The 26,870-nt window shown below is 35.8% G+C and overlaps 1 protein-coding gene across 2 annotated transcripts in view; it reads right to left on the bottom strand.

Moving 5' to 3' along the window:
• The window catches only part of UHRF2 (ubiquitin-like with PHD and ring finger domains 2, E3 ubiquitin protein ligase), a 90,258-nt gene that overhangs the window by 51,980 nt on the left and 11,408 nt on the right, over positions 1-26,870 (bottom strand). For both annotated transcript variants that reach the window (XM_014953937.1, XM_014953938.1), the window contains exons 2-4: positions 24,960-25,202; positions 20,420-20,682; positions 7,561-7,779 (exon numbers count right to left, since the gene is read on the bottom strand). In XM_014953937.1, the coding sequence (XP_014809423.1) occupies positions 7,561-7,779; positions 20,420-20,682; positions 24,960-25,202 (725 nt within the window). The remainder of the gene's footprint in view (positions 1-7,560; positions 7,780-20,419; positions 20,683-24,959; positions 25,203-26,870) is intronic.

Below are 26,870 nucleotides of genomic sequence, written 5' to 3'. Positions count from 1 at the left end.
AGATGAGCTTTGGCTCTCCAAACTCCTATATACTGATTTTTTGCAATGGAGCAAAGTCAGGAGTCTCCTGTTCAGCCTTGCCAGTCTCCCGATGCTTCTTTCAGTTTCCTGAGTGTCAAGATGAACTGTCTTGACAGGTGCTTAAGGACAACATCCTCCAAACGCAAAGTCTGCTGAGTTTCTTTACCCTTCATAGTTGCCTCCTATGGGATCCCATTAAGCAGTTCCTTGAATGAAACTGAAGTCTGCTCTACTGAATTGCAGAATCTGCTCTGCTACTCTCCTTCCTTAGTTACAAGGCTTTGGTATCTACTGTTTCAGTTAGTATAGCCAAGGCTACCACTGAACATCTGATCCCCAAGCTGTTGTTGATAATAGTAATGAATAAACAGCATATCCAGTTGTGTATCACCCTGTTGACCTATCCAGTACCTGTATCAAGAAGTCATTCCCAGAATCCTTCAGAAAGCTTCTTGACTGCTGGCATTCCAGTGTTATCCTACCAGCAAATGTCAGGGAATTTCAGCCTTCCATGAAAATCAGTGCCTGTGATTCAGACTTTTAAAGAAGGCTTTGTCCTCTTCCTCACATTGATTGGGTGACCTACCACCACTTTCTGGCCTCTCTCATCTTCATCCACCAGCTCGCATGCAAACCACTATCACCCCACTGAAGAACTCTCTATATCCAAACTTCTTCGTGTCTTGGTAGCCCCACCCTTTTTATCTTTGCCTTTCTTGAGAAGTTTGTTGCCATCCATCTCTCACACCTGATATGTGAGCTGTCCCATTGTGTCTCCACAATACCAACAGTGTCATAGTTCTGTAACTTATGCAGACCTAACTCCTCCTTGCTTGTTTCCCAGGCTGTATATATTTGCATACATGCACTTGAGATGAGTACCCTTCTTTCACCAATCCCAAGATCCCTCTTGTTCCCACCATCTCATACGCTTTGCTTCCCATGCACATGCCAATACGTCCCTTAACCAGGGATCATAACGTCCCTTCATCAACTCAAAGCTCTACTCACCAGGCCGGCCAGCCTGTTGGCATAGATGCTGTTGTCTTACTTGAGGATCAAGGACTTCTAGGGACTGATGGGAAGCAAACTGATATTAAAAGCCAAATGCCTGTTGACACAAGCTGTGCAATTAACCAGGTTTTGCTCCACAGGATTTGCCTGCTTCTTTCTTCTGGGAGGATTTGTCCTCCAAGGTCTTACCCTTTCACCAGCAGGACTGAGACACTCTTAAAGAACACTCACTTAGCTTGAGAGATAACATTATCTCTAGTAACACAGATTGGGTTTGCAATTCAAATTTTAAAATTTCAAGACAAAAGAACAGTATATTCACAGCCCAAAAGACTCAACATGTTACAAGCACCAAGCTACTTTACCTCCATTTTGGGAAAGCAAACCGAAACACTCAATCAAATATCAGAACAGGCAATGTGCAGGGAAATGGCATAAAGAACAAATATATTACTTTTATGCTCTCTCTGTAGGAATCTGTAAGAGGGAAGTATGAAGAGATAAAAAGTAAGAGAAATAATTACAGGTAAGCAATCTTAAAACTGCAATCCTTCCACTCCTGTCTGCACAATGGAATCTTCTGAAGATTTGTGCTCTTTAAACCAAGAAAACAAAGTATGTAGGAAAACAAAGCACATGGAGGAAATAGCTACGATCTTTGTAGAACCTGACCATAATTATTCAGAGAGTGTTTGTAACATGGAAATTTTTGTCATAGATAAAGAAAGGAAATGAGAAAGAGAAAACAGGAAAAGGATATCTGTAATAACAAGTCAGCTAAATACTCTTCAAATGTACTCTTTCAGTTCTTTTTAAACTTCCAGGTTTTGATTTCATAGGTGTTGAACCAAGGTACTATATCTTATTTATGACCTTGTTGGAGAGGTCACAACACAGCAAATTATTAAACTATTCACTCTGTTGATGCTCTCTTCCTGAGCTATTCTCAGTCAGATATTGTTGTTCTGTCTCTCACATTTGACCAAAACAACACAGCCTGACACCAACCTTTTTCCAATCCAAGTGGATCAACCTTTCTCCAGTTTCAGTAACTGACAGTGTGCTCCAATACCTTCTGGGCAGTTTGTCCTGCACCCCAGACTCCTTTTTTAGCATACGAGGAGGCACCATATGCTAATCAAAAGTCTCTTCAATAATATTATGTCCTCATGTTCATTCTATCTTAATTCTTGAGTTTTTCCTCAAGAATTAAACTACAACTGAAGCAAGAACAAAAATCTTATCTGGAATGTAAAAACAAACAGTTTGATTTCCAGTGAACTTCACTACTTATGTTCAAACAAATCATTATTTCCACACACCCCCTCCTCAAACATGAGTTCTTTTGTCCAACAGGATAGTTAAGTGGGACCCAAAACACTCTTCCTATGGTTAGTCAATCTTGCAGTTCTTAACAGGAATATTACCTAAGGCTGTGTATCTCAAAAAGTGCCATCTCTAGCTGTAGAGATTAGGGAAAAGCAGTTCACAAAAGTGCTTAAGAAGTTCTAGGCATCACCTCTACAGAATCGTCATGAAAAATCCCAGAAGTCTTCTTGGACAATCAGAATCTATCTTGATTTGAAACAGTTGCGTTGATTCAAAAGGAGGTCTCTTCTTCAAAGGAGGTGACCAGCTCCACTGAAGTCATAAGGAGAAGAGGAAAGAGGGAGACACAAATTCACCCTTTCAGAAGTTTTGTTGCCTAGAAAAAATATGCCATTTTTATGTCTGTGCAAGAAAGCTGCAGGCAAGTTCTTCAGCAACTAGAATTCTTATTATTAGGATACCTGTTGTTACAACATGAGGCTATTTTTTAAAATAGCTTTCAGTAAATCTTGTTAATATTCCACATATCAGCGAAACAATGTCTCCCCAAATCAACCAACAATAGTCCAAGTTGCTATTTAAAAAAAGTTAAACCGGGAAGTTATTTTGTGTAGAAAGTTACACCACAACGGTATATAAGCATCAGTAAGGGATAAGCCACACAGACAGAAATTCCAGGCCTAAAGAAGAAATACATTATGAGAGCTACACTACTGGGCACCTACGAAGTATGACAACAGCAACTGAGACATGTTGAATATCACAATGTATACTGAGAGGGATAGGAAGTATGGTAATTTTTGAAATGTCAAAACAATGTACAACTGCCAATAGTATTTTTTCCGACCAGCTAGATGGAAATGCACAGAAGCACAAGAACTCTTGAAATCAACCAGAAGAATGCGCAAGACTTGCTTCACTGTTAGTCTGCTATTCTGTGATATGCTTAAATTCTGTATCTTTGTAAAGCTTTAAAAACAAATATAATGTATTACTTCAAAAATCAGAAGTTAAACATAAATAGAAAAACTTGTTCAAAAGTAGTAAAAGGAGCAGCTAAAATTAAAATCTGTATAGGCACAGATACATAAAGACCATGGTCTTTACATAAAGACCATATGAAAACACCATATTGCCTTCTGTGAGACCAAGAACATGCCAGACAAATAAAAAGAATCTAGAAGATAAACAGGAACGTAACCTAAAAAAAAAAAAGAAAAAAAGCAGAAATTGTTTTCAAAAGAGGAAGAGAAGCCCCAGATCTGGCAGGTTACACAGAAAAAACATAATGAGCCTATTTTAAAATTAGAGACTTTGGTCTGAAAACAAAACAATCCTTCCTTTTGGGGAACAAGAAGCTTCACACAAAAGCCTGCAGAACTAAAAGATAATAAATATGAAACTGAAAATTTAGGACATTTTCTGTCACTTTCATTACTGCCGTTTAGTTAAAAGACCTCAAATTCATTAAATATTTACATAGTCAAAGAGGTACGAAATCTGAAAAGTGAAGAGATTTTTCTGATATTCTCGTACAAAGGCTTAACAAAATACAACTCCTGTATTGGCAGAGTCCGTGCTAAACTCAAAATTTCAAAGGCTGACTGAAGAAGAGTAAGAGCTGATTCTGTCTGTTTATCTTGAAGTCTAGCAAGGAGAGAACACAAACAAAGCATCATTTGAACTACTTTGGATTGTTCCAGTGTGGTGACTTCTATCATGTCAGCCAGCTCTGACATTAAACTAAATTGTGAACAGTTTGCTTCACAACTACTCACCAGTAACAGGCATTCAACACACGCCTTTTAAAGTGCAAAGATGAGTCCTATTACTCTGGATTACAAATAACTGCTTTCACCGTGAAACAGAAGATACTCCCAAAAAAGAAAAATAGAGGATTTTCAAGAGGTACACCCTGCAAATTTAGTTAAAATCAGTTCAGAGCTATCACACACAAAAAGACCATTATGAACTGTAAGCATGCACACACAGTCACGAAAGGCCTACAGTCCTAAGTTCATGGATATTCATGACTGAAGCACTACTGTTTCCCTAGTGTTTTTATCTGAGACACAGTCCAGTTTGGACAGGTTTTAGACATCCTGCAATTACAAATTTCAGTAGCAATGCAAATACAGTACAAATGACAGTTATTATATGGTCAATTCTTCCGTACAAGCAATGTCTTTTTCTCCCCTGTTCAGTCTCACTCCTCTATTTTATAACATTCTCTAATCCGCATTTGTTTTCCAAAAGATAAACTAATGATGACAGACTATACAGAACGTTTCTTTTAGATTATGACTGAGACATGAGTAAAATTAACACCTAACAAACATGCATGTCAACAGATACAGTGAAAAAGAAGTACTCATCAGGTGTTCTACCAGCTCCAAAGCATTACTATATGGTACATGTTCTTGTTATTTCCTGCCATTGTACCAACAGCTTCACAAAATCTTTGTCAAAAACAATCAAGACCAATAAATCATACATTCTACTATTGCTTACCACAGTTTTATACAAAGCCTCTTTGACATAATACCAGAAAAGGAAAAAACTCCAAGCCATGAATATATCCAGAGCAATCCTAAGAACTCTCCCTCCCTTTACTGCCTGCTAAGGTTGTACTTCAGTAGTAGGCAAAGAATTAGTTATTAACATACAATCAATTAATCATTAACTTATACTCATAAAATGTTTTAATAGATTTCATCTTTATTTAAAACAATTAACTAAAGCTAACATTGTGGTAAGAATTTATGATAGCATATCAAGAATATATTAAAGAATATTCATTAATTGTATTATTCTAGACTAAAATAATACTATAACAATTACATTATAATTCTAAACTAATTTATATTACTATATTTTCTATTATGTATTACATACTTATATTATATTAGTATATTAATATATATAAATAAACATTGATGCACTAAGAGGTTGGTTTATATTTTGGAGATAAACATACCTGAAATGTGAAGTGATTCTTGCTGCACCATGCTCCTTGCACAACTTTATGAATGCTAGCAGATTTATTTTGTACTTTCACTGCTAACTGAGAGGAATGACTTAGGTAGTACAGGTGATACAGAATTATTCCTTGATAAATTTCAGAAATGGTAGGGCTCAAATAACCTTACTTCCTGCAAACTAGTTGATTACTGCACATACAATCTATCAACATGTAAATGAAGCCTGAATTCTTAGTCAGGAAGAAAATTCACTGAAATAAGATTCCATTTGAAAAATGAACTTAAATTCACCACTTTAGAATAAGATATTTCTCAACTGTACCTTCTCTCCCCAAAACTCCTTTCAGAGGATATTAAGTGTCAATACTATGGGGCATCTTATGGTACCTGCCACAGTACAGACAGTATTTGAAGTTACCATCTTGAAATTTCAAGTATAACTATCAGTTTATTTATGTTAAAAAAAACACTATCCTATTGAGTTCCAACAAGAATGAACAGAATTTTTTATTTGCCACCATGTGCTTACTTTTGACAATATAAAACAGATATTGATTATCATACTTTAATGAATGAGAAAAAATCTGAAAGAATCCATGCAGACAGCAGTTTTAAATAACATTATCAATTGATATTTGAACTTCAAGTAAACCAGTATCTGGACAGTTCTGACTGTAGAAGGTTATGAAGTCCATCTCTGATTCACCAAATGCCATACACATACTCAATGCATTACAATGAAAACCTTCATCTCTCTAGACTAGCCTCCATTTCTTAATGTTTTCTCCCTCCCAAGTTAATACTTCAAACTACCTACTCAATTTCTTCTTACTTTACATTTGAAGTGTTTTTTTGCTTTGCCTACAAAACAATTCCATGTGCCTGCTCTACTTAACACAAGACAACCATAATGCACTGAGATTGCTTATTAAAACTGCAGTTATTCTAAAATTAAACGCCATCCACAAAACAGATTTTGATTTACTTGCATGATTCACCAAGTCAAGGTCTTTCCTGTTTCCCGCTACTAGGTATGATTGCTTTTTCTTTTTTTTTTAAAACACAAAATATTGAATTGCATCTGATCATATCTTCTGTGTCTCTCTTCCAATTAACCACATCCTACACTGTGAGTCTTCCTACAGATAGAACAATTCTCCTTTCTCAAAGAAAACTACACTGATGCACGAATAGTCCAATTTCTTCTAAGGTATACACTCCCAGAACAACGATACTGAGTAAATGGGGGACAATGCCACCACTAAATTAATAATTTCTTAAGCAAAAAGAAATTTCACTTTAGTTCCAGTTCAATTTTATAATCAGTTTACTCCCAACATGTAAGTACCCATACATCCCCCTCCTCTCCAGGGATGGAGGTGGGAGACTGGACCCACTTAATATTATCCTTTTCTGACAGAAAAGAACTAAAAGCAAAGGAACGAGGAGAGCTAACGAGGAGGAGAAAGAAGGTTACAGTGAATCCTTTAAGGAGACTACCAGTAACAACTGGTCATTTGTTCTTCCCTAAAGCAGCAATCACACCACTGACAGCAGTATCACGCAGATTTCTGCAGAAAACACACTTCCTAAAGAACTGTACACATCTTCTTAAATTAAATAGGAAAACAAACCAAAGATGCTCAGGTGAGTTCAGCCATATGAAAACTTGTAATTTCCACATCGCGCAGTTCCACATTTTACTCATCAGAAGCTGTAATACCCACATAAATATTTTATTCTTTAAAAATTCCATTAGCCAGTTCAGACACTTACTCAAATTGTCAGATATGTCTAATATTCAGTGAGACCTAGGGGTTCCCAATTAACTTAAAAATTACTGAAAACAAATTTATCAGTTTTCAACATAATTGAACATATAATATATATAAATTAATATAAATGTATAAATATATAACAAATATAAAAAATATAAATAAAAACACACTCTGATCAACTTGAATCACAGATAATAGACGAAACCTTATGCTTGCCTCCAGCAATCCCAGGAAATGTAACAGTTCTGACTCATAGCTAAGTCTGCACACCGTAAAAGCCATGCAGTGTAATTCCATGACTCAGAAAGTTTTAGAATTGGAGTATGACATAAATTTTAATCTAGAAATTACTAGTACACAAAAAATACCCCAACAAACATACAAAAATACTTTATATAAGAAGTAGAGATTTTATGAGTTGGTCAAACAAATCTTACCCCAGCAGAATTTTAGCATGAACCTCTTTGTTAGTCCTTGAGATTTCTCTCAAAGAGGTAATTTCTGCATCGAACCAAAATCCTCTTTCTTCTGGAGTCTCAACATTGTAGTTAACCATCACCACATCACCCACTTTTAGTTCACTCCACTTCAGAATGGTTCTTGCTCGGGGTCGAAGATTACTGGTGTCCATTTCTACTATGCCATTCTCTGGGTACCTTGAAAAGTAAAGCCAACAACAGTAACGATTACAACTCTCATAACAGTAAGAAGTCAGTCATAGACACCGTTTACAAAAGTATAAATTTTTAAATGTGCTTCAGGCACATAAGAAACAGACCATAAAAATATGACTTAATATCTTTTTGGAAGTATAATTTTCACATAAACACAGACCAGGAATTTGACTAATCTCAGATGGAAAAACAACCTGAGTTTTCTCTCTCTCAAAAAAAAAAAATATCAAAAAATATGTAAATCTATAAGCACTAGATGACTTTTTGATTGGAATGCAACCAAGTTCAAGATTTTGGCACACATATGGCCCTGGTTTGCTTGCAATAAAATCAGTGTTCCAATTAAAATGACAACGGAAAGTAATGAAGATTAAAACCTACGATTTTCAACTCAGCACATTTCTAATTTAGCTTTGCTATCATGCATTTGTTACACTGCTACCAACTTCAACATCAACACAATTAGGGATTTTTTTCAAAAACTTGACCCAACATACACAGTACATCAAATTCATGTGGTGAATATAGTCCAAGTCCACATCCCATGCACCATGTTTAAGAAAAAGGTTAACTACAAAATGTAGCAAGAAACAAAACTAAGACCCTCAATGAGATACATGAACTAACAAATTTAAAATATTTCTCTCTTTAAATTACAAACTAAAAAACTCTAGAAGGATAAATATAAGAATCATTCCTTCTCTTGACAACACATTTCTCTTGGCCAGCACAGAGACATAGTAAGCCCGCAATACAGAAACAAATTAATTGTTCACTGAATCATAAAATTTTGGTTGATTTATTTTTCACTGAAAACTTGGTGACTTTTTACACAGTATCTTACATAATATTATCCAAAAAATGCTATGGTTAATAAGAGATTGCTTTTTTCCTCCTGTGCTGGTGTATGCTATCACAGCACATATAAAAAAAAATTAAAAATCAGAGCAATGAACAATTTCTGAAAAGCTCCAATTCCTTTCAAGTTGAGAAAGTCTCCTATAGCAAAATTACATCAGTGATATTTGACAGTACTAGAACTAAAATCCCAGTGCCAGAAAGCAAGCTTTTTAAGATTTGAGATGTTAACTTTTCGGTTTACCACCACAGCTTGCTTAAATCCTCTGTATAAGGCAATTATTTAATGATAGTAGAGCCTGTGTATTTTGCACACGCCAGAAAAATAGCACGGTATGAACATGATGAAAACATTGCTTGCAGAAAAAGTCTGGCCTGCTACTAAAAGCAAAAAGTAAGCCAGACTAAGACGGTGAAGTTCCTTTCTGATACTGTGTGTACGCAAATTAAGAATCTTCCATCACTAACTAACTCCGGATGAAGTCACGGTACAATTTAACAGAGAAAATGAAATAAGTCTACTGCCTGTAAACAAGTGCTATTAAAAGTATTCATTTTTCCTTCTTAACAAACATTGCTGAGGATGATATGATTGTGGGAGGTGTCCCTGCCAATGGCAGGGGAGCTGGAACTTGATGATCTTTAAGGCGCCTTCCAAGCTAAACCATTTGATGATATATCTTAAATTACATTTCCATCATGCATTTATTGGTATTCACATGCAACTGTGCAATTGTAATGGCAAAATTCTACACTAATACAAGTATGGCTCTGTCACTTTCCAGCATGCCTCCCATTAGCAAACAAGATAATTTCAAGATTTTGGGGAAATAACACATTGTTACTTACTTCATTATCACGCAAATACTAAAACTACTATCATTAACAGCATGACACTCTGAGAGACTACAGACTGAAATCAGGAGATCTGCTCCTAAACAGTTGACTGAAAGCCTACTGATGTAATTTGAGACATTTTAAACAAGTTCATTTTGCCTCGTTTGATGCCTTCTACTAAGCCTAACACACCAGGTTAGCTAGTACAGATAAGGTATGGGGTGGGACTAGACCTGCCATTCTATCTCCAGGCATTTCTTTGTCCTGTACCACACAGATACGTGGAGTGTGCCTTAAACTTGTGGGAAGATTTACCAATGATTTTTTCTTAAAAGAAACACAAACCAACAGAGTTCAAAAGTGCCTATACCTTTACATAAACCAATAGCTAAGTAAAAAACCCATGCCCTTAACTTACAAAAGTTAAATCTAAAGTGTTGTTTTTATCCCCAACATTTTCAGATCCTAATGATAAAAATCTGCATGACAGGAATTATATCAGACAAAGACAGGTGCTTGAGATTGAGCCATTACCCAAATGACAGTCTCATATGATATAACTCTCCACAGTTCCTACATTTCCTTGGTTTTGTTTCCAATTTGAGTGTATACTGCAAAGCTAACATTTGTGGCTTTACCGTTATGTTGTGTAACTTTCCCTTAAAAGAATTATTATACAACTCTACTATAATAATTATGAACATTATAACTGTAATATCCATAAAAACCGTAAGACAGATTCATCTACAGGTAATAAGACAAAGCAAAAAAGCGACTACAGAGATAACGTCTATTTTATTGAGTGCCTGAATAATGACATCACGTTATGGTACAACAGGCTACTGAAATCTTAAGACGGCTATGTTTTAGCTACTAGTCAGTTCCAATCTTACAATAAACCCTTCCTAAAATCTGGAGATGACAGCAAGTAGCACACAGTAAATGAAGACTCAGTTTACTTGAACTCCAAAACAAAAATAGGGCTTAAACATCAGGAAACTAAAGAAGATAGATTTTTTAAAAAAAAAAAAAAAGACATCACATGCTATATGCAGTGAAATAATCAAGAAAGAAGTACATATGGGATCAGCTGGACTGTAAAAATAACCAGTATACATTAAAAAAAAGTTCCAGTGTTGCTATCAAGAAAAAAAAAAAAAAAAGGTGTGACTTACAACAGTTTACACTGATAGAAACTTAACTTTCACCTGAAAAATCCATTCTCTCCTAAAAATAAAATCTCTTCGTGTTCTGCTTTTCCTTAATGATTGAGAAATGTTTTTTTCCCAAATTCAGATTTGTGTGATCTTTCTCATCCTTATGCAACTCAGAACGGAATTTTTCCTACTGTAGTGCTGAGGAACTTTAAAGGTTGTTGTTATTAATAATGACTCCACCTCTGATCTTGCAAGTGTCTGAAGAAAGAACCCATATAGAGAAGATTGCTTATCAGCAAAGTCCCTTTTTACAGGCAGAAAGAAAAGTTCCCAAAAAGATTGCCGACCCCAAAGTTCCCCTTTTACAAGCAGAAAGAAAGTAGCTGCTTTCCAAAGAAAGAAAAGGAAGGCAGACTCTTCACTGAGTGAATTCTTCCTCTTATTGGCTGCTCAGAAACATTGAAGGAAAAAGATAGCTTACAAACAGGTGAGATTTTCCACACTGGAATGCACCTCTCTTTTTCATCAGGTTCCAGACATTGAATGTTTTGGTGCTATGCCTTCGCACACAGAAACACGCTTTTATGGATATCAGTCAATTCTGGCAGATATTCAACCATTCATGTTCATCCATAACTGACACCCCAGTAGAAACAATGTCACAAGCTTTTGAGTTAGGCTCAGAATTTCAGAGTCACAAATATATATGTTAAGCACACTACTACTAAGTAATAGGTTAACAGTACTTTCACAGTAAACTTGTGCCCTCAAATCTATCAAATGCCACAATTTACCTAAATATGGAAAAAACCCACTCACATTAGAAAATGCTACCTCCATGTTTGTTTACCCAAAGTTTAACATGTTATTTGTAAAAATCCCACATTAACTTACAGCCTAATTTCTTAAATATGTGAGAATAATATTTAAATATAATATCACAAAATGGGAATACATGAACTTACGTAGATAAACCAAAACATAAAGAGAATAAGATATTTTAATAAGCCTCAAGAATGAAGTGAAAAACTAATTCCAGCAAGCTATAACAAAGAATACTGTTAGACATGAATGTTTACTAAAAGTTTTTTCTTATTTATTGAGTTACTTCCAAAATCCTAAGATGACCCTCAAGAGAAAAAAGGAACATTTTCACAGCAGTGTTCTAATTAGACTAGTGTAAACTTGGTACAGTCGAAATGAAGGTTATATGACACAATTCAACTTTTACACTTAAAACAATTGTAGACATTTTCTTGGATTTCCACGCCTTTCACGACACTTGGCACCTAAAATTGGAAAAAGCAGACATCATAACAATAAGCATAACCACAACAGTTTAATGAATACTGCCCATTAGAAGTCTTGTGTTCACCATTAAGCTGTATTCCTCTGTAATGTAGTTTTTCCCTGTAACACTTCTAATTGTAAATACTAACTCTAGCATAACAAGGATTTCTCAGAATTTTCTCTCTGTGTAAATAGTTTCCATAGCAAAGAATCATCCATGAAGTAAAAATTCCAGTGTTTCTTGGCTATGGTCAGTATCTGCTCCTTCCTAAAATGCTCAAGTACCAAAAAACATTAGCTCTGTGTCAGAATATACGCCAGTCTGTTCAGTTTACTGAGAACTTGCAACACGTACTTTAACACTTTTCCCAGCTGCTACCAGAACAACTGGAACTGGAAAGATTAAATTCTTGAAACGAAAGTCTAGACTTCCCCATCCCCTCTCCACACTAGTATGGTAATAAACGTTAGGGCAGATGTGCAATTTCTGAAATTGTTATTTCCCAAACAACAAACTCAGAAAAGAGTTGTACAATATACACCCAGAAATGAAGGAATAGAGAGGCACAAATAAAAGAAAGGGAATGGACTCACAGAAGAGGTAAGCATGATTAAGAAGGTAAACCAGAATAAAAACTACATTCACACACACACCCCAGATAATTTGCTAATTGAGCAAATAAAGAGCATAATTTGCTGCAGTGCTCTGAGAAAGTAAATGACACTATACTGGCAGAGCACCTAAGCCACAACTATGACTGAAAACAAACAAACCAACCAACCACTAGGATAACCAGGTTATGTATTTGCACTTCCAAAAGAAGACCAGCAGATTTGGTAATTTGTTACTGCAAGAAAAAAGTTAACATATTTCGAAAGACAGACTGGAAGGAATAATAAGTATCAGTAAAGATAAAAATCAGTCACACGGAACATAAACAAGATCTTGAACACCTTGCCTAACTAATAATTATGGAATTCAGTAGCTTAAACACTGAGAAACCACATTAATAGCCTCAAGAGGAACATCTTCCTTTCCTAATGATTCTAGTTCTAAGAAAAATTAACTTCCAGAGGTACACCATTGCACTGTGTGGACAACATGGATGCTCTAAAAGAGAGCAAACTGGAAACAGAGTATCAAGACAGAAGCTCACAGCCGGTAAGGAAAACATATGAAGTTGAATTTTTAATACAAAACTGCTGTACTGTAAGTCTGAATACTGTGAATGTAACAAAAAACGTATTTACTTCTCTAGCTAGCACACAGGATGTCAAGTCACATAATTACTTTTTGAAAAACCTTTCCTCAGGTGTTCAAGCCTGTGACTGTCAAGAAGAACAATTAAAGCTAATAAAAGACAAATAAATAAGAAGCAGGAAGAGTTCAATCACATTCTCACTGACCACAAGACTTTTTTCAGCCAAGTTTGCATTTTAAAGGAAAAAAACCTAAAACTATAAGGCATTTTGTTTGAAAGACTGTGATAGCCTAGTACTCTAAAGTGCTCTGTCCTGCTCTAGCCATTATCCTTACCAAAAGAGTCTTAACATGTTTCAGGCCAGTTTCATTTGTAATGTGCAAGAACACTTCACTGCTCAGCCACACAACCACCAAACTCAATGCAACTTCACCGTAACAGGTAGTTACGTAGTTGGAAAGTAAGGTAAGAGAAAGAAGCTGCGGTCACCTCATCTGACAATGGCCAGTAACGTCTTTTGGTCTCCAAAATCACTTTATTAACAGTGCCACCTGTGTGAATTCTCAGATACATTCTATTAAATCCCAGCCTACTACTGTTATTTTCACATTAAAAATATTCTGAAAAATATACCTGTTAAGTAAGTCTGATCTTCAAGCCATTCCTTGAGAAAGGAATAGCAAGTTTAAGACTATTACCCTCTTGACAATCTATCTCTTCAGCTAAGAAGACACTTTCAAGGAGAAAGTGATTATTTTTCTTTACCAGGTACTACTTAGAACTTTTCTTCTCATTTCCTAAAAATATTCTGCAGACTCCAACTATCAACCTGTCTCTTGCATGTTACTTACACAGGATGACTAAAATTTGCTTCACCACAGTGAAATCCTTATTTTCCATGTATATGTATGTGTGTGTTGTATATATTTTTGTATATATACACATTTTCCATGTATATGTATGTGTGTGTTGTATATATTTTTGTATACATACACACACACTTTTTAAGAAAAGGCAAAATTGTTATTTTTCATGCATTATTTTTCAAAGGTTAATGACAGTCTGGACTACAAATGAAACTTACCTGAAATAGGTAAGACTATTTTGGTCAGGATAATGGCTAGAGCAGGACAGAGCGTTTTAGAATGTTAGGCTATCATAGTCTTTCAAATGAAATGCCTTTAGTTTTAGTTTAGTTTTGTCTCCTCCCTTTATAAAAAGGATGATCAGTAATACCTTGAGCCTTCATTGGGAACTGTTTCTCCTCACACCACTTTCAAGGTGAACTTCTCTTACTGTCTGCAACCCTGATTAGCCCTGAATAAACAGAATAGACGTGTAAGAAAAAAAGGTTTAAATAATGTAATCTTCTTGACAATGATAACTCCCGTTTTACATAAAGACCTTCTCCTCCTGCATTTAAGGATTTTTCAAAGCTCCCACAACATGAAATAATACAAGAATAAATGTTTCAAATTTGAGCAGGGTAAGACCTGGGGAATGAATGAACATTTAAAGAAAAGAAAAAAAAAAAAAAAGTATTTCCAGTTGGATCCCTCTCAAGTTTTTTCTTCCTAAACTGCTTCTTCATCTAGCATCTGTCCAAACAAAGTTTCTTGCCCAAGTTCCTATTTTTGTGTCTCTTTCAGCTAGCATAAGGCATCTATACCCTCATCATGACTTAAACACTTCAAAAGCAGAAGCAAATAAAATGGTAAAAGGAAAAAAGACAGCCAGTCTTACAAATGCTTCCCAGGCAGAAGCAGAAACAAAAATGAAAACACAGGAGTATTACTGAGCTGACGGGTCAGTGCACGTTAGCAGTGTTCAACAGCAAACTTTCCACCTTGAAATGACAGCTACCACTGACAGATTGATACAACTGAATTAGTTCAGTTTACATGTAGGAACGCAGGAATGCAATACATGTCCCAGATCACTAAGATCAGTCTCTTTATTACAGGCACCACGTACACTAAGCTTTTCCTGGACTCCATTTATGATCTGAGGGTTTAAGATTAGCATAGTGTTTTACATAATATTTTTTTTCATGGCATTTTACACAGCTTATGGAAGACTAACAGGCTAATAAGAAAGACATATGGACTGAGGCTTATAAGTGTAGTAATGGCATATTCTTATGTGCCTTCACCTTCAAAGCAGGCTGTAACCTCACCAGGTTAAGGACTGTCTTTTTGTTAAATGGTTCTACGAAGATAAGCACAATGGTTAAGTGAATTTATTATTGAGAACTACAGGTCCAAATTAGCATTAATATGTGATAAAAGCATATCCAGTACATCCACACTAGCTCTTTATTTAGATGCAACAGCATCAGCAACTTAAGGACAGAATCAGTAAAAACAGACATCTCACTAGATACCAAGGAAAATTAACATTGTTCTTACTTCTGCATGCTGAAGAATGAAATGGACTACCATTCAGAAATTTTATTTCAGAGAAATGCATTACTCATGTTTATTCAGTAAATAAAACTGCCTCTGTAACAGGCATAGATCTGCACACATTCTCTCTCCTCTTCCTCCTCCCATTCCCATTTTGGTACAGGGAGTGCACACCAATGCATCACTAGCAGTAACTACATAATTGAGTTCCCTACAAGAAAAAAGGGTCAGCATACCCAGAGTGCAAATTAGTGCCACCCTAGGAAAGTCACATTCATGATCATGCCTGCTTTGCCAGGCTGTGTGCAACGAAGTTCATCTCTTCAAAGCTGACTGTTTTGGCTGCACAAAACAGCTGTTGGTTTTCTACTCAGCTTCAAAATCCCAACAGCATACAGGCTCCAGGACAGATAAATGCCAAACATGCACACAAGAAATTATAACACAGAGGAACTAGTTGCTCATAAGTACCCCTCTTAACTACCTACACATCAGTCCACAGGCACAGTCAGTAGCTCCACACACACAGAGTTAGGGTTTCCAATTTCTTCCTTACACAGTCATTACTGTAGGATTGTGCCAAAGGACATCATAGTTTCTAAACACATGCAACATCCAGTACTAATGTTTTACAGATACCCTGAATGGTGGCATACTTAAATAATGCCAGAGTTAAAAGTATATTGCAATTTAAGCTCTGCCTTAGCAGTTTTGCAACAGATTTTCAAATTACCAGCATCCACTGAGACCATCTCTAAGATCCTAGTATCCCTTGGTCTTCTAGCTAGCAGCATAAAGAGACATAGGGACCATCTGAAGTAACTGGTCCCAAGCCAAGTCAGACAATGCGTGTTCTATGCAACTTATGAAGTTACACAATTTAGGGAGAATATAGGAAAACTAGTTTTCTAACCAAAATCACAAGCAGGTTGAATACTGTTTTAAGTCAAATCCCAGAGTAGGTCCCAAAATAAATCTTGTAGTATTGAAAACAAAAACCCCCAAAACGTGAAGTCCACATGCAGGCTGTCATTCTCCCTGTAGAAGAGAGAAATCATGACAGTTGTCTTGCTGAAGAGTAGAAGTAGCAAGCTGGTTGCCACTGGCTATGAACATTAACATCCCCTATCAGTTTTCTATTCTATTAATGACAAGGATCCCTCAGAGACTGCAAGATTCTCACTATACCCAGAAGAAACATTAACTTTAGCAAAGTGCAAGGAAAGAAGCCCGGGACCCCCCACCGAAAGTTAGTGTACTATTATGGAAGCAAGGACTAACGTAATAATCCTAAAGATCCATCAGACTCACAAAAATGTCAACCAAAGAGATGCTCTTTGAAAAAGGACACTAATGGACAACAAGAACCCTAATGTATTTGGAAACTTAAGTCCATCAGGTTAAAATATTCCTGTTCAACAACAAAGTTCGCTTTCATAAAATGAAACATTAAGAACTGGGAGAAAAAAAATAATCTACTATTAAAAATACTCTAACTTCTGTGTGTACAGACAGAAGGAACTTGGTAAAGCTTTTAAGGATCCTCACTAATAGTAATGGCCATTTAGGTACCTAAATTACCAGAATCAGGCTGGGCAATGTGACTCCCTTACAGTGCAACCCACCTCACATTGCTTTTCAGACGGGCTCTTTACAGCATCAAAGAATTTTGTGTAAATTCTTACAGAGCATAAAAACTTCCAACACTCATACTACACTGAACAGATACAGACTTGACCACAACCTCTTGGGCGAGAAACAAAGATGGATGGAGTAGACCGATTCAGTGCACTACAGGTGACCTATCCTTCAACTGTAACCTTTCTTTTGGTCATTTTTTTTCCCCCAAACTGGAAGAATGTAACAGGCAGAGAGGGAAAACCAGTCTGGAAACTGAACATCAGTGATATCTGAGAAATTGTGGACCTGTGTCCACCTGTGACACATAGTGCTTCCTATGTACTCAACTAATTTTGATGCCTTCACAAGTACCAGCCATATGTAAATCTGTAAATCATTTTTATTCTGTTTCAAATGACATCAAGTGTTTGGACGTCTTGTAAGACTATACCTGTCATAGGCAAGGCAGAGCTGAAACTATGCCACCTAAGAGCATCACCTTCTTTAGGATATAAAACGGAAAAAGGCTTCTCAAAACAACATGGCAAGGACAGACTACAGAATGCCAAGTACATCTGGCAGCACAGTCCAAACATAAAGAGCAAAACACCCAGGAACAGGTAACTATGCAGAAGATTTTACTAGCAGTAGAATATGAACCTTGAAGAACAGAAGTGAAGAGACAAATTAAATGAAACAATTTCTGCAGGAGAAAACGACTGTGTGGCAAAGCACACCATGACGTCCCTATTTACCCACATCAAATATAGGGGTGTGTCCTGGTTTGAGTGAAACAGGACTAATTTCTCTTGTAATGCAGGGAAAGCTGCACTTTTAGAAGACTCTAGAGTCTGAATTTATGAAAATATTTACTTAATAGCGAGGTAGCCTACGTAGGATTCAAGGTCTTGGCGTTTTCAAGCCTTGCCTGGTGCAGGGATGAGAAGAAGTGAGACCTGGGCACTTGACGCTGGCTGGCCAACAGGATTACTTCATACCACAAACATCACATTCAATATCAAAAGATAGTTTGCTGTGCAGCTCTCTCTCTCCCTTGATGGCAGCTGTCCAGAGAACTTCTTGCCCAGTGCTGGACACCTAAGCAGTGTTCACAGTGTCTGACATTTGCTGTCCACTGCTGAGAATGCATAGATTCCTACTGATCTAAGTGGCCGAGTATAATCCTTGTACATTTTATATTAGTATTGGGATCAATACTGTTCTTTAGAATTATGGTTAATTATGTAGTATTATCCTGTTAAATCTATTTTTATTTCAAGCCTCATGTTTCTTTGTTTTTCCTGATTCCCCTTGCTGGGTGGGGAGGGGGTCACTGGGTGATAAAATAATTGTCTAAATGGCAATAAATTGTTATGGGTTTCTCAAACCATAACAAGGTGGCAGGATACACGTGGCCTACAGACACCAAAAAGGTAAACCCTAATGTAAGAAAAAGTGGTATGAACGCACACATAGCTACCATATGAACAAGAATGTTAGTTAACACTAAGACAAAAAAAGTGAGGCCTTGAAAGATACGTAACAAAAGTCAGTAACATTCATCAAAAACCCAATCACTGATAAACAAGTCTCACTCTCCAGAAAGCCTTTCAACAGTTTTTCCTCCAAAAGCTCAAACTTCCAATATGTTTCTTAAATAATAATGACTTCAATGATTGTCTTGCATCATTGTTTTTCTGTGCCTTACCTAATTTTTTTAGCTAAGAATATACAACTGCTATACATAATCTCTAGTAACAGTAAAAAAAAGACTGTCTACACCTCCTGCTGAAAGGAAACAGCTAGATCCTGAAATACACATAAAAAGAAGTCAATCCTCTTTTTTCTTTAGTATGGATGTGCCAAAGAAAGAACAGACCTGTTGTGAAATATTTTCTACTTCTGTACTTTTAAGTCAGGAAAAACAACAATATGTGCAAAAAGGAACACAATTTCACTGCAACAGTTAAAAACACTGTTTCTCAGAAATGTTTGCCCATGGCTAACTTACATATACCCACAGCATTATTGTAGGTACTCTGAGAGCCAGGCCTTTGAAATCACACCACAACAGATGCGTAGTTTCAAGAGAAGCTGTTTTTGTTTTGATCATACTGGTTGGCTAAGTTATGCTCATGTATTTCTTGCAACAGTCAATGGAAGACTTACATTTCTACTTCCACCTTCATAATTCTCTAACATTAAGTAGAAAATGTACAGAGTTTCAGATACAAAGTCCGAACACAACACAGAATTTAAAAAGTGCATTAAGTTGTATCTGCTACTAGTAAAAGAAATAAAAAAGTGCTCTACGCAAGTCAGATTCACAGATATATATTAAAATAACTAAAATTAAAATAGCTGCTTTAAGAATGTATTTTGGATATCTACATTTAGCTAATACTGAATATACCTTGCATTCTTCTACCTTAATCATACATTGCACAAACTACAGTACTTTTACTAATCTCCACACCAAAAATTAAAAATCCCTAATCCTTGCTTGTTTAGAAGCTAAACTTTATGCTTTAATAGATGTTATTTAAAATAAATTTTAAAAATCCAGACCAATTTCTCAAGTGAATGAAGTGGTGCAAAACCTGTTCATAAATTAGAAATCCCTCCGACAGATTTTCCCACCCACAGGTTTCACACTCCGGACTTTGTTTTCACTACAGAAATAAACAAATGGGGGAAAAAAAAAAAACACCACAACATGCCCTTAATAGCCTCTCTCCACTTCAGAATCCATTTCATGTCCCCAGTCAAAAAGTTGTCTTTAACAAACCTTTAAGTGCAGACCTGCAATTTTGTGCACAGTTGTTCTATTTGAAATAAAATTGATCTCAATCAAGTAAGCAAATTTGTTCTCATGAGAGTTCTCCTTCAGCTCCAATGAGAAGAACTGAATATACACAGGGAATAGTTAAAAAAATTAAAACAATACTTGGAAAAATCCACGGTAAAAAAATCAGTTATATACGTTTTTTTTTCTTATGTAAGAAGGATGGATTTTAAGTTTCATAAAGACAAAGAAATCAATACTTGACAAGTATTTAGGCATGAAAAGTATCATTACTCCCAACTGACTCATTATATCCACCTGAAAAGTGTTATAATTTCTTTTTAATTTTTTTCTTGGTTGCAATATTGAACTTGCTTTCTTTGACTCCAAGCTTCTTCAAAAATTCTTGGTTTATACAAACCAAGTACCAATATGTGATGTCCTCAAAATAGTATCAGGAGCACTTACTCATCATACTTGATATGATAAATAGCTTCTTCATCAGTGTCCATACAGTCCGAATAAGACGTGGATGGTGTACTGTCCAAATTATTTGCATTTTCCCTAGAATGATCTTGACTTAAGTTTCCATTAGTCCTTTTGTAAGTGTTACCACTCTTTCCTTGAGCTTTACCATTCTTATGTCCCTTTGTTGCTCGGGTAACATTTTCTATATGAGCTTCAAACCAGGCTCCAATGCTGACGTCACGGGCATCCACCAATTCATTTATCTAAAAGGAAATTTCAATAATTACTTCATGCTTATTTTATATGATTCCAACTAAGAAAAAATAATTAAGACAACTTATTATGCTACTGCTTAACTTTGTTATCAGCAAAATAATCAACTCCAGTAACCAGCTGAACTTGAGCAAGTTCTAGTAACATGCAGTCATGAATATGTTGCACTTTAAGCGTTTTATTGCTCTTCCTTAAAATCTAGTATTAATATAAACTGCATGTACTTTTAAAATGCAAGGCTAGATTACTTCTCCAAAGCCCTCCAAACCTGCAAGTTAGCTTAATCTCTCTCATTATCCTCTCCCCTAGCTTCATCACTTGTTCTTTATGGCTAAAATAAGCATATACAGCATTAAAATACTAGCTCACAACCAAGGCACTTAAAGACTTTTCTGAGCCTCCAATTTGGAACTATTATTTAACATTCTATCTTTCTGGCCTGCAAGATTTTTTTAACCCTTCAAGACTGGAGGAGAGAGAGAGGGAGGAAACAAAGTTGCCAAAGTCAGCCAAAAATCTTATGAAAGATCTCCTTATGGTAGAAATGGTACTATCTCACAGAATTTCTCCCTTATGTATTGAGATTAATACTGGTATTAAGCAACCAAACCACTAAAATATTCTAAATCAAGTTTCATTTTCTCAGGTACTCAGCTAATTAAGTAGATGTTCCTTTAATAATATTAAGAACACACACAAAAAAAGATCTTAAGAACACTTTATCAACAGTACACCAAGTTTAAAAAATTTATTAGAACAGAACTATGCACAGCCTTACCATAGAAAATATGTAATAAACTATGAGATACATACATATATATGTATATATACAGAGACACATATCTATCTGCTTTAAGCTACAAGGCTTTGCCAACTACCAACATAGTGGAAGACAGATACTTACTCATACTGAGCCCAAAGGCTAGTTTATATAAAGTAGACAATCTTACTGTATTTTCACAGGAGCAAGCAAAACACCACGCTCAATAACTTCTAGTATTTAGAGTGAAGCAGTCCTTAGGTATCTGAAAGTGCATTTGACAGCATTTTGAGCTAACATTTTTACCCCAAGAAAGCAATACCTCACATTTTACTCTTTTCATTCACCTTCTTAAAATTGCTTCCAAAATTCAATGCTGTACTTCTCCTCCCATGTAAAAAACGTGTATTCTTTCGATTTTTATTCTTGCAACCTACAGTATTCAGAGTACAGCTTTTCAGCAGGGTTAAAATTGCAGCCATGTAAGTAAATCGGAGAAGGAAAGCCCCATTTTAAATCTATCAATGTATTTTAAAAATAAACAGTGGATTCTGGCACTTCAAGGAATGCTCACAAAGGCATCCCTACACAACCTCATGTGTTTGAACTACTTGTAGCTCAAAGTGCTACTTTCTTTACTTTCTCCTTTCAAAACCACAGTTGAGGGAGCCACACACGAAGGATTCCCCCATCTCCTGCTATTTCTTACAACCACTTATAAAAGTGCCCGAGAAGCCATATTAGCCAAGCCAAATATCATCGGAGCCAGAACAAAAAAATTACAAAAAATAAGAGTAAAAAAAAAAAATAATAATCAGCGCAAACTCCCTTAATCATTCTTCTCCAATGCATCCTTCCATAATTTGATCTGCATACTTAGACAACAGACTTGACACCCTTGCAAAGAGTAAGGGCAAATAATTATTACCACAGACCACTAAGGAACATCAGACAACTATTTTACATTACTGGTGTCTGGTTTAATTACTGGGGTATTAATAGCTCTTTCTGAACAGTATTAAACAAATACTGATTTTAATTACAGTTTGCCCGGTTTTTATTCCAAACTAGTTAGAGTTCTCGACTGAGATGTTTTTACTACAGCCAGAGATTTTTGGGGGAAAATTTATGAAGACTCTGTGAGAATCAGCACGGGAAACATGCACACATGCTTCTGAATGAGCTTTGGTTTTTTTTAACATCATTCCTAAACGCCCAACCAGTGTTACCGTAACTCCTTTCTTGTAACATGCCTTGTATTCCTCCTTTTAGTGTTGGAGATCAGCCACAGGTACTCTGCTTAGCCAAAGTGGTGTCCTTCACATGTGCTCAGACCACCTTGGGATGGACCCCCAATGCATGAACCAGACACCAGTAACAATTCTTAATCTTAATAACAAGGAACAGGAGTTAAACACAATTTCTCCCACTACTAGTCCTTCAGAGCCCATGTAAGTATCAGATGTCAGGTACAACTAAAATACAAAACAAGCTAAAGCATTCTGATTTACATAATATACAATGACTACAGAGAGGAACTCCATTTAAATCACTATTTTAATAATAATGAAGTTATGCTCAGATGTTTAACTATTATTTCCAATCTCAACTCCATTGTTTTTGGGGGGTTTTATTAAATACAGACTTCATACTGGCTACCTTTCCTTTTGCTAGTTGAAATCTGAAAAAGAAAGGAGGGCACAGAGGCTAAAACTACTCATAATATAGAGTAAGTAACAGGTATCTTGTTGAGTCTAGCTCTGGATACAAATGCAGTGAAGCACAGGACTTCCTTCAGACAGAAAAAAAAAAAGTAACAAACTCTTCCTTTCTATAACCAGATAATTCCTTGTTTGACAAACAAGTAAATGCAAAATAATTAACTATATCCACCTCTTTAGCTATCTGTCATAGCTTAGTTTATGGCTTTTTTTATTGACTTTTACTAAACAAGTTTACTACCTTTGAATTACATTATTGGCTAACTATACAGTCAAAAAATTTTCCTGATTCTGTAAGTAGAAATCCTCTACATGTTCCTATTGGTATCTACAAATAGCAAAATATGCTATGACCGTACCCTTATTTTCCTCTATATATATTAAAAATACATAGTTGGCTGAAGAAGTACTCAGTTCACAGGTAACGAAGGAGAAAGTATTAGGTCTGTAGAATTAAAGATCACAAAAATTCCAGCTGAATAGTTTTCCTTGAGTATGTTTGCCAATATCACCATTCCCTGCTCTATTTTCTGTTTTAATCCTTAACAGAACAGCTAAAAGACTACCTGATATAATTTTTAGCATTCTTGAAATTGTAACTTTTAACACCCCTTTCCTTTGACCAACTGATCTTCTGCAGCCTCCCATCTCCCCTGCATTCTCCCCATCCTTTCTTTATTACCTTTTACATTAATTGATTAGTTGTAAAGCATCAAAACTGAAGAACTGGGAGTTTTCCCCACTGTAAAAAATGGAGATAAAAGGGCAAAGAAAAGAAGCAGGCAATCTTGTGTCTCCATATTAAAGCTGCTGATTTTCTGCCTTGCTGATTCCTCAGAGAATAAAATTCACTGCACAGAATGCTACAGGAGCATAAAGTAACCTAGCACTTGTCCTTAACACCAGAAACATTAAGTAACAGTCTACATGAAACTAAGATGGCTTCCCATCAGGATGAGAAGTCTAAATAACAGTGTTCCTCTAACTGAAATAAATTTGTATGTGTATAGCAGTCTCTACCTCCTTTTTCTTCTCTGTAACTTTGGACATTTTCCATCAAAAGAATTACTGTTACAAATATTTCTTACCTAAGAGAAACACCCAAACAGGAGGTAAAATGCTACCATTCCCTATATATACACACATCCTACTAAATATCCAATGAGGTAGCAATCTGAAAACTGCACACTTTCTGTTTAAATTAAACTTCTGGCACTCTGATGTAATCCTACATGACAATATGGGAAAATTCAATGAGGTACAAAACTAACAATGAGTATGATATGTGTGATTCCTAAAAAACCTATAATAACCAGCAATAACTACATCACATACAATTTTAAGAAATACTGTATTTCCGCAGCTTATCTAGTTCTAAAGCAACATTGAAACATTAGTATTAAAACAAATATTTGGCAAGCTTGAAAAAAAATAAGTAGGGAAAAAGCTACACTTTTCCATAGATTTTTTAATTTTTTTCTTCTGTTCACATTAAATATTTCTGTTTCACAGGTACTCTAAACTTTTATGAGACCATGTTTTGGAGAACACAATGTGTCAGTTTATGAACTCTTCTGAAACCTGCAAAACTAGTGAGCCTGGTACAGAGACACTTTCACAACTCTGCAAAAGTCAGCTTAAATGAAGTCAATTTATATGTCAAAATAGGGAGTTATGTCAAATCATGAAAGAAAGCAATGAGGATACATACTTATATACTTTTTTAACAATAAAATTAAACCCACAAGTGTGAGGCAAGTTTCCAGCTTTTAAAGTTTGTTCATACCTTGTACAATCCAATGCCAGGATCAATAAGAAATGAGCGAGATGATGTAGACGGCTGACTGGGTGATCCACTATTTGTCTTTTTGACTTTGTTCTTGCAGTTGGAAACAGCACAGGAATTGACTTCTCCATCCTGATCTGTCACAGAAGCAGTGGTAGGAGCTTCAGATTCAGAACGTATCAAAAGCTGAACTATGTCATTTAGTCCAACATTGTAGTCAAATAAGGTGTGTCCATCTTCTAGCTGTCAAAAGAAAGATACACTTGTAAAATTCTACCTTGAGGTACATAAATAGATTCCAAATATTCCTTTTACAGACAATAACTGTACAGACCAGAAGACGCAAGCCATTTATTTCAGGTAAACTAAAATCTATGTCTCCAGTATACACAGAAACAAACTCTCATCAAGTTACCTGCAGCTATGATTTAATTCAATTACTGAAAGGTTTAAAACTAGAAACAGTCATCTTCACAGACTTTAGACCTTCTAATTATGCATCAACATCCAAGATAATGCAATGATTTACTAATCAAAAAAGGTAGGATCTGTTGCCATTTACATAACATACACAATAACTATAATTACATGTAAGAATTTTCAAGTTAACAATCATTGTTTTGTGTACATTTCAGCTACATAATTTCACAATTAACTCTTCCTCAATCTCTTCTAGAAAGCAAGTCAGGACCTAACACTTCCCTAGTATTTTGCAAAGTACTTCCTAAATAAAACATCTAGCTACAAATTGCCTCATACATATGCAACTCCATTTACTTTTCAAAACTGTAAGATCTGCAAGTATTCTTCATAGGCAACTACACTTAGAGAGAAGGAACACCAAAAATACATACTGGACCTTCAAGTTTAGGAAAGGAAATTCCTAAATTGAGAGCATTCAAAAACATTTTTAGTCTGGATTAAGCAAGGTTACCTGCCTCCCAGCCCCCTTGCCCAAGATCAAAACAAGATTATTCACCTAACTTAACTGAAAGTTAAGTTTTTCAATCCTTGCCCAAGATCAAAACAAGATTATTCACTTAACTGAAAGTTAAGTTTTTCAACGGGCCAGTTTAAAAGCTATTATAGAACTGAAGTAACATGCACTGCGTAGCACTCCCTCAAATAACTTTATGCATCACTATATTCCAGATGCAATCAGATCCTGCAGAACACCAGACTATAAATAGAAGTAGACTCTTTAATCACATATAGCACACAGTTACTAAACATTATTTTGGGCCCCACTCTTCACAGCTTTAAGATACCTGTTATTATCTTTATTATACCTGATGACCACACCTACCTACAACTAAGCTAGAAACTCACACAAAAAACCACCAAGTTGTACACTAGGAGAAAAGAAAAACAGGGAATAATGACCACTGCTGCCTTCCTCAGCTAAAAAAAAATCTTAATGATCAACAGCATCTTTGAAGTAGAGATTTAATTTACCTAAAAGTGTAACGCGTTGCTTTGGGAAAACTAGAATTTGGTTAGTTACATTTTACTTCACATTGCACTGGGAGAAAAATGTGCATGACTGAAAAACTCCCACATGCTTCCAAAGTATTTTTGCTGGAAAAAAATTACCTGACCTTTTTCCACAATAGGTGCTATTTTCAACATCACTGTTTAAGGAAACTTTTTAAACAAATCTGTTTTCATGAGCCTATAGGCAGTATCAATACAACAAGAAAAAGTATGAGAACGAAGCAACAGAAAGAAATGAAGAAGTGGGAAGGAATTCTCCAGCTTCTCACCAATATAGGTTTTTGTAACATTAAAATGATCTCAGAATAGACAAAGGTGGAATGCACATTTCTTCCTTCATCCCCTCTGCTTTTTCAAAATAAAGCTAAAGGGCAGAGGACAGTCATGGACATAAGCTAACACCCAAGAAATTAATCA

The sequence above is a fragment of the Calidris pugnax genome, unplaced genomic scaffold (genome assembly GCF_001431845.1).
Source record: "Calidris pugnax isolate Ruff unplaced genomic scaffold, ASM143184v1 scaffold178, whole genome shotgun sequence".
NCBI lineage: Eukaryota > Metazoa > Chordata > Aves > Charadriiformes > Scolopacidae > Calidris > Calidris pugnax.
Note: the sequence above shows the minus strand (reverse complement) of the source record. Positions and strands in the feature narration are given on the sequence as shown.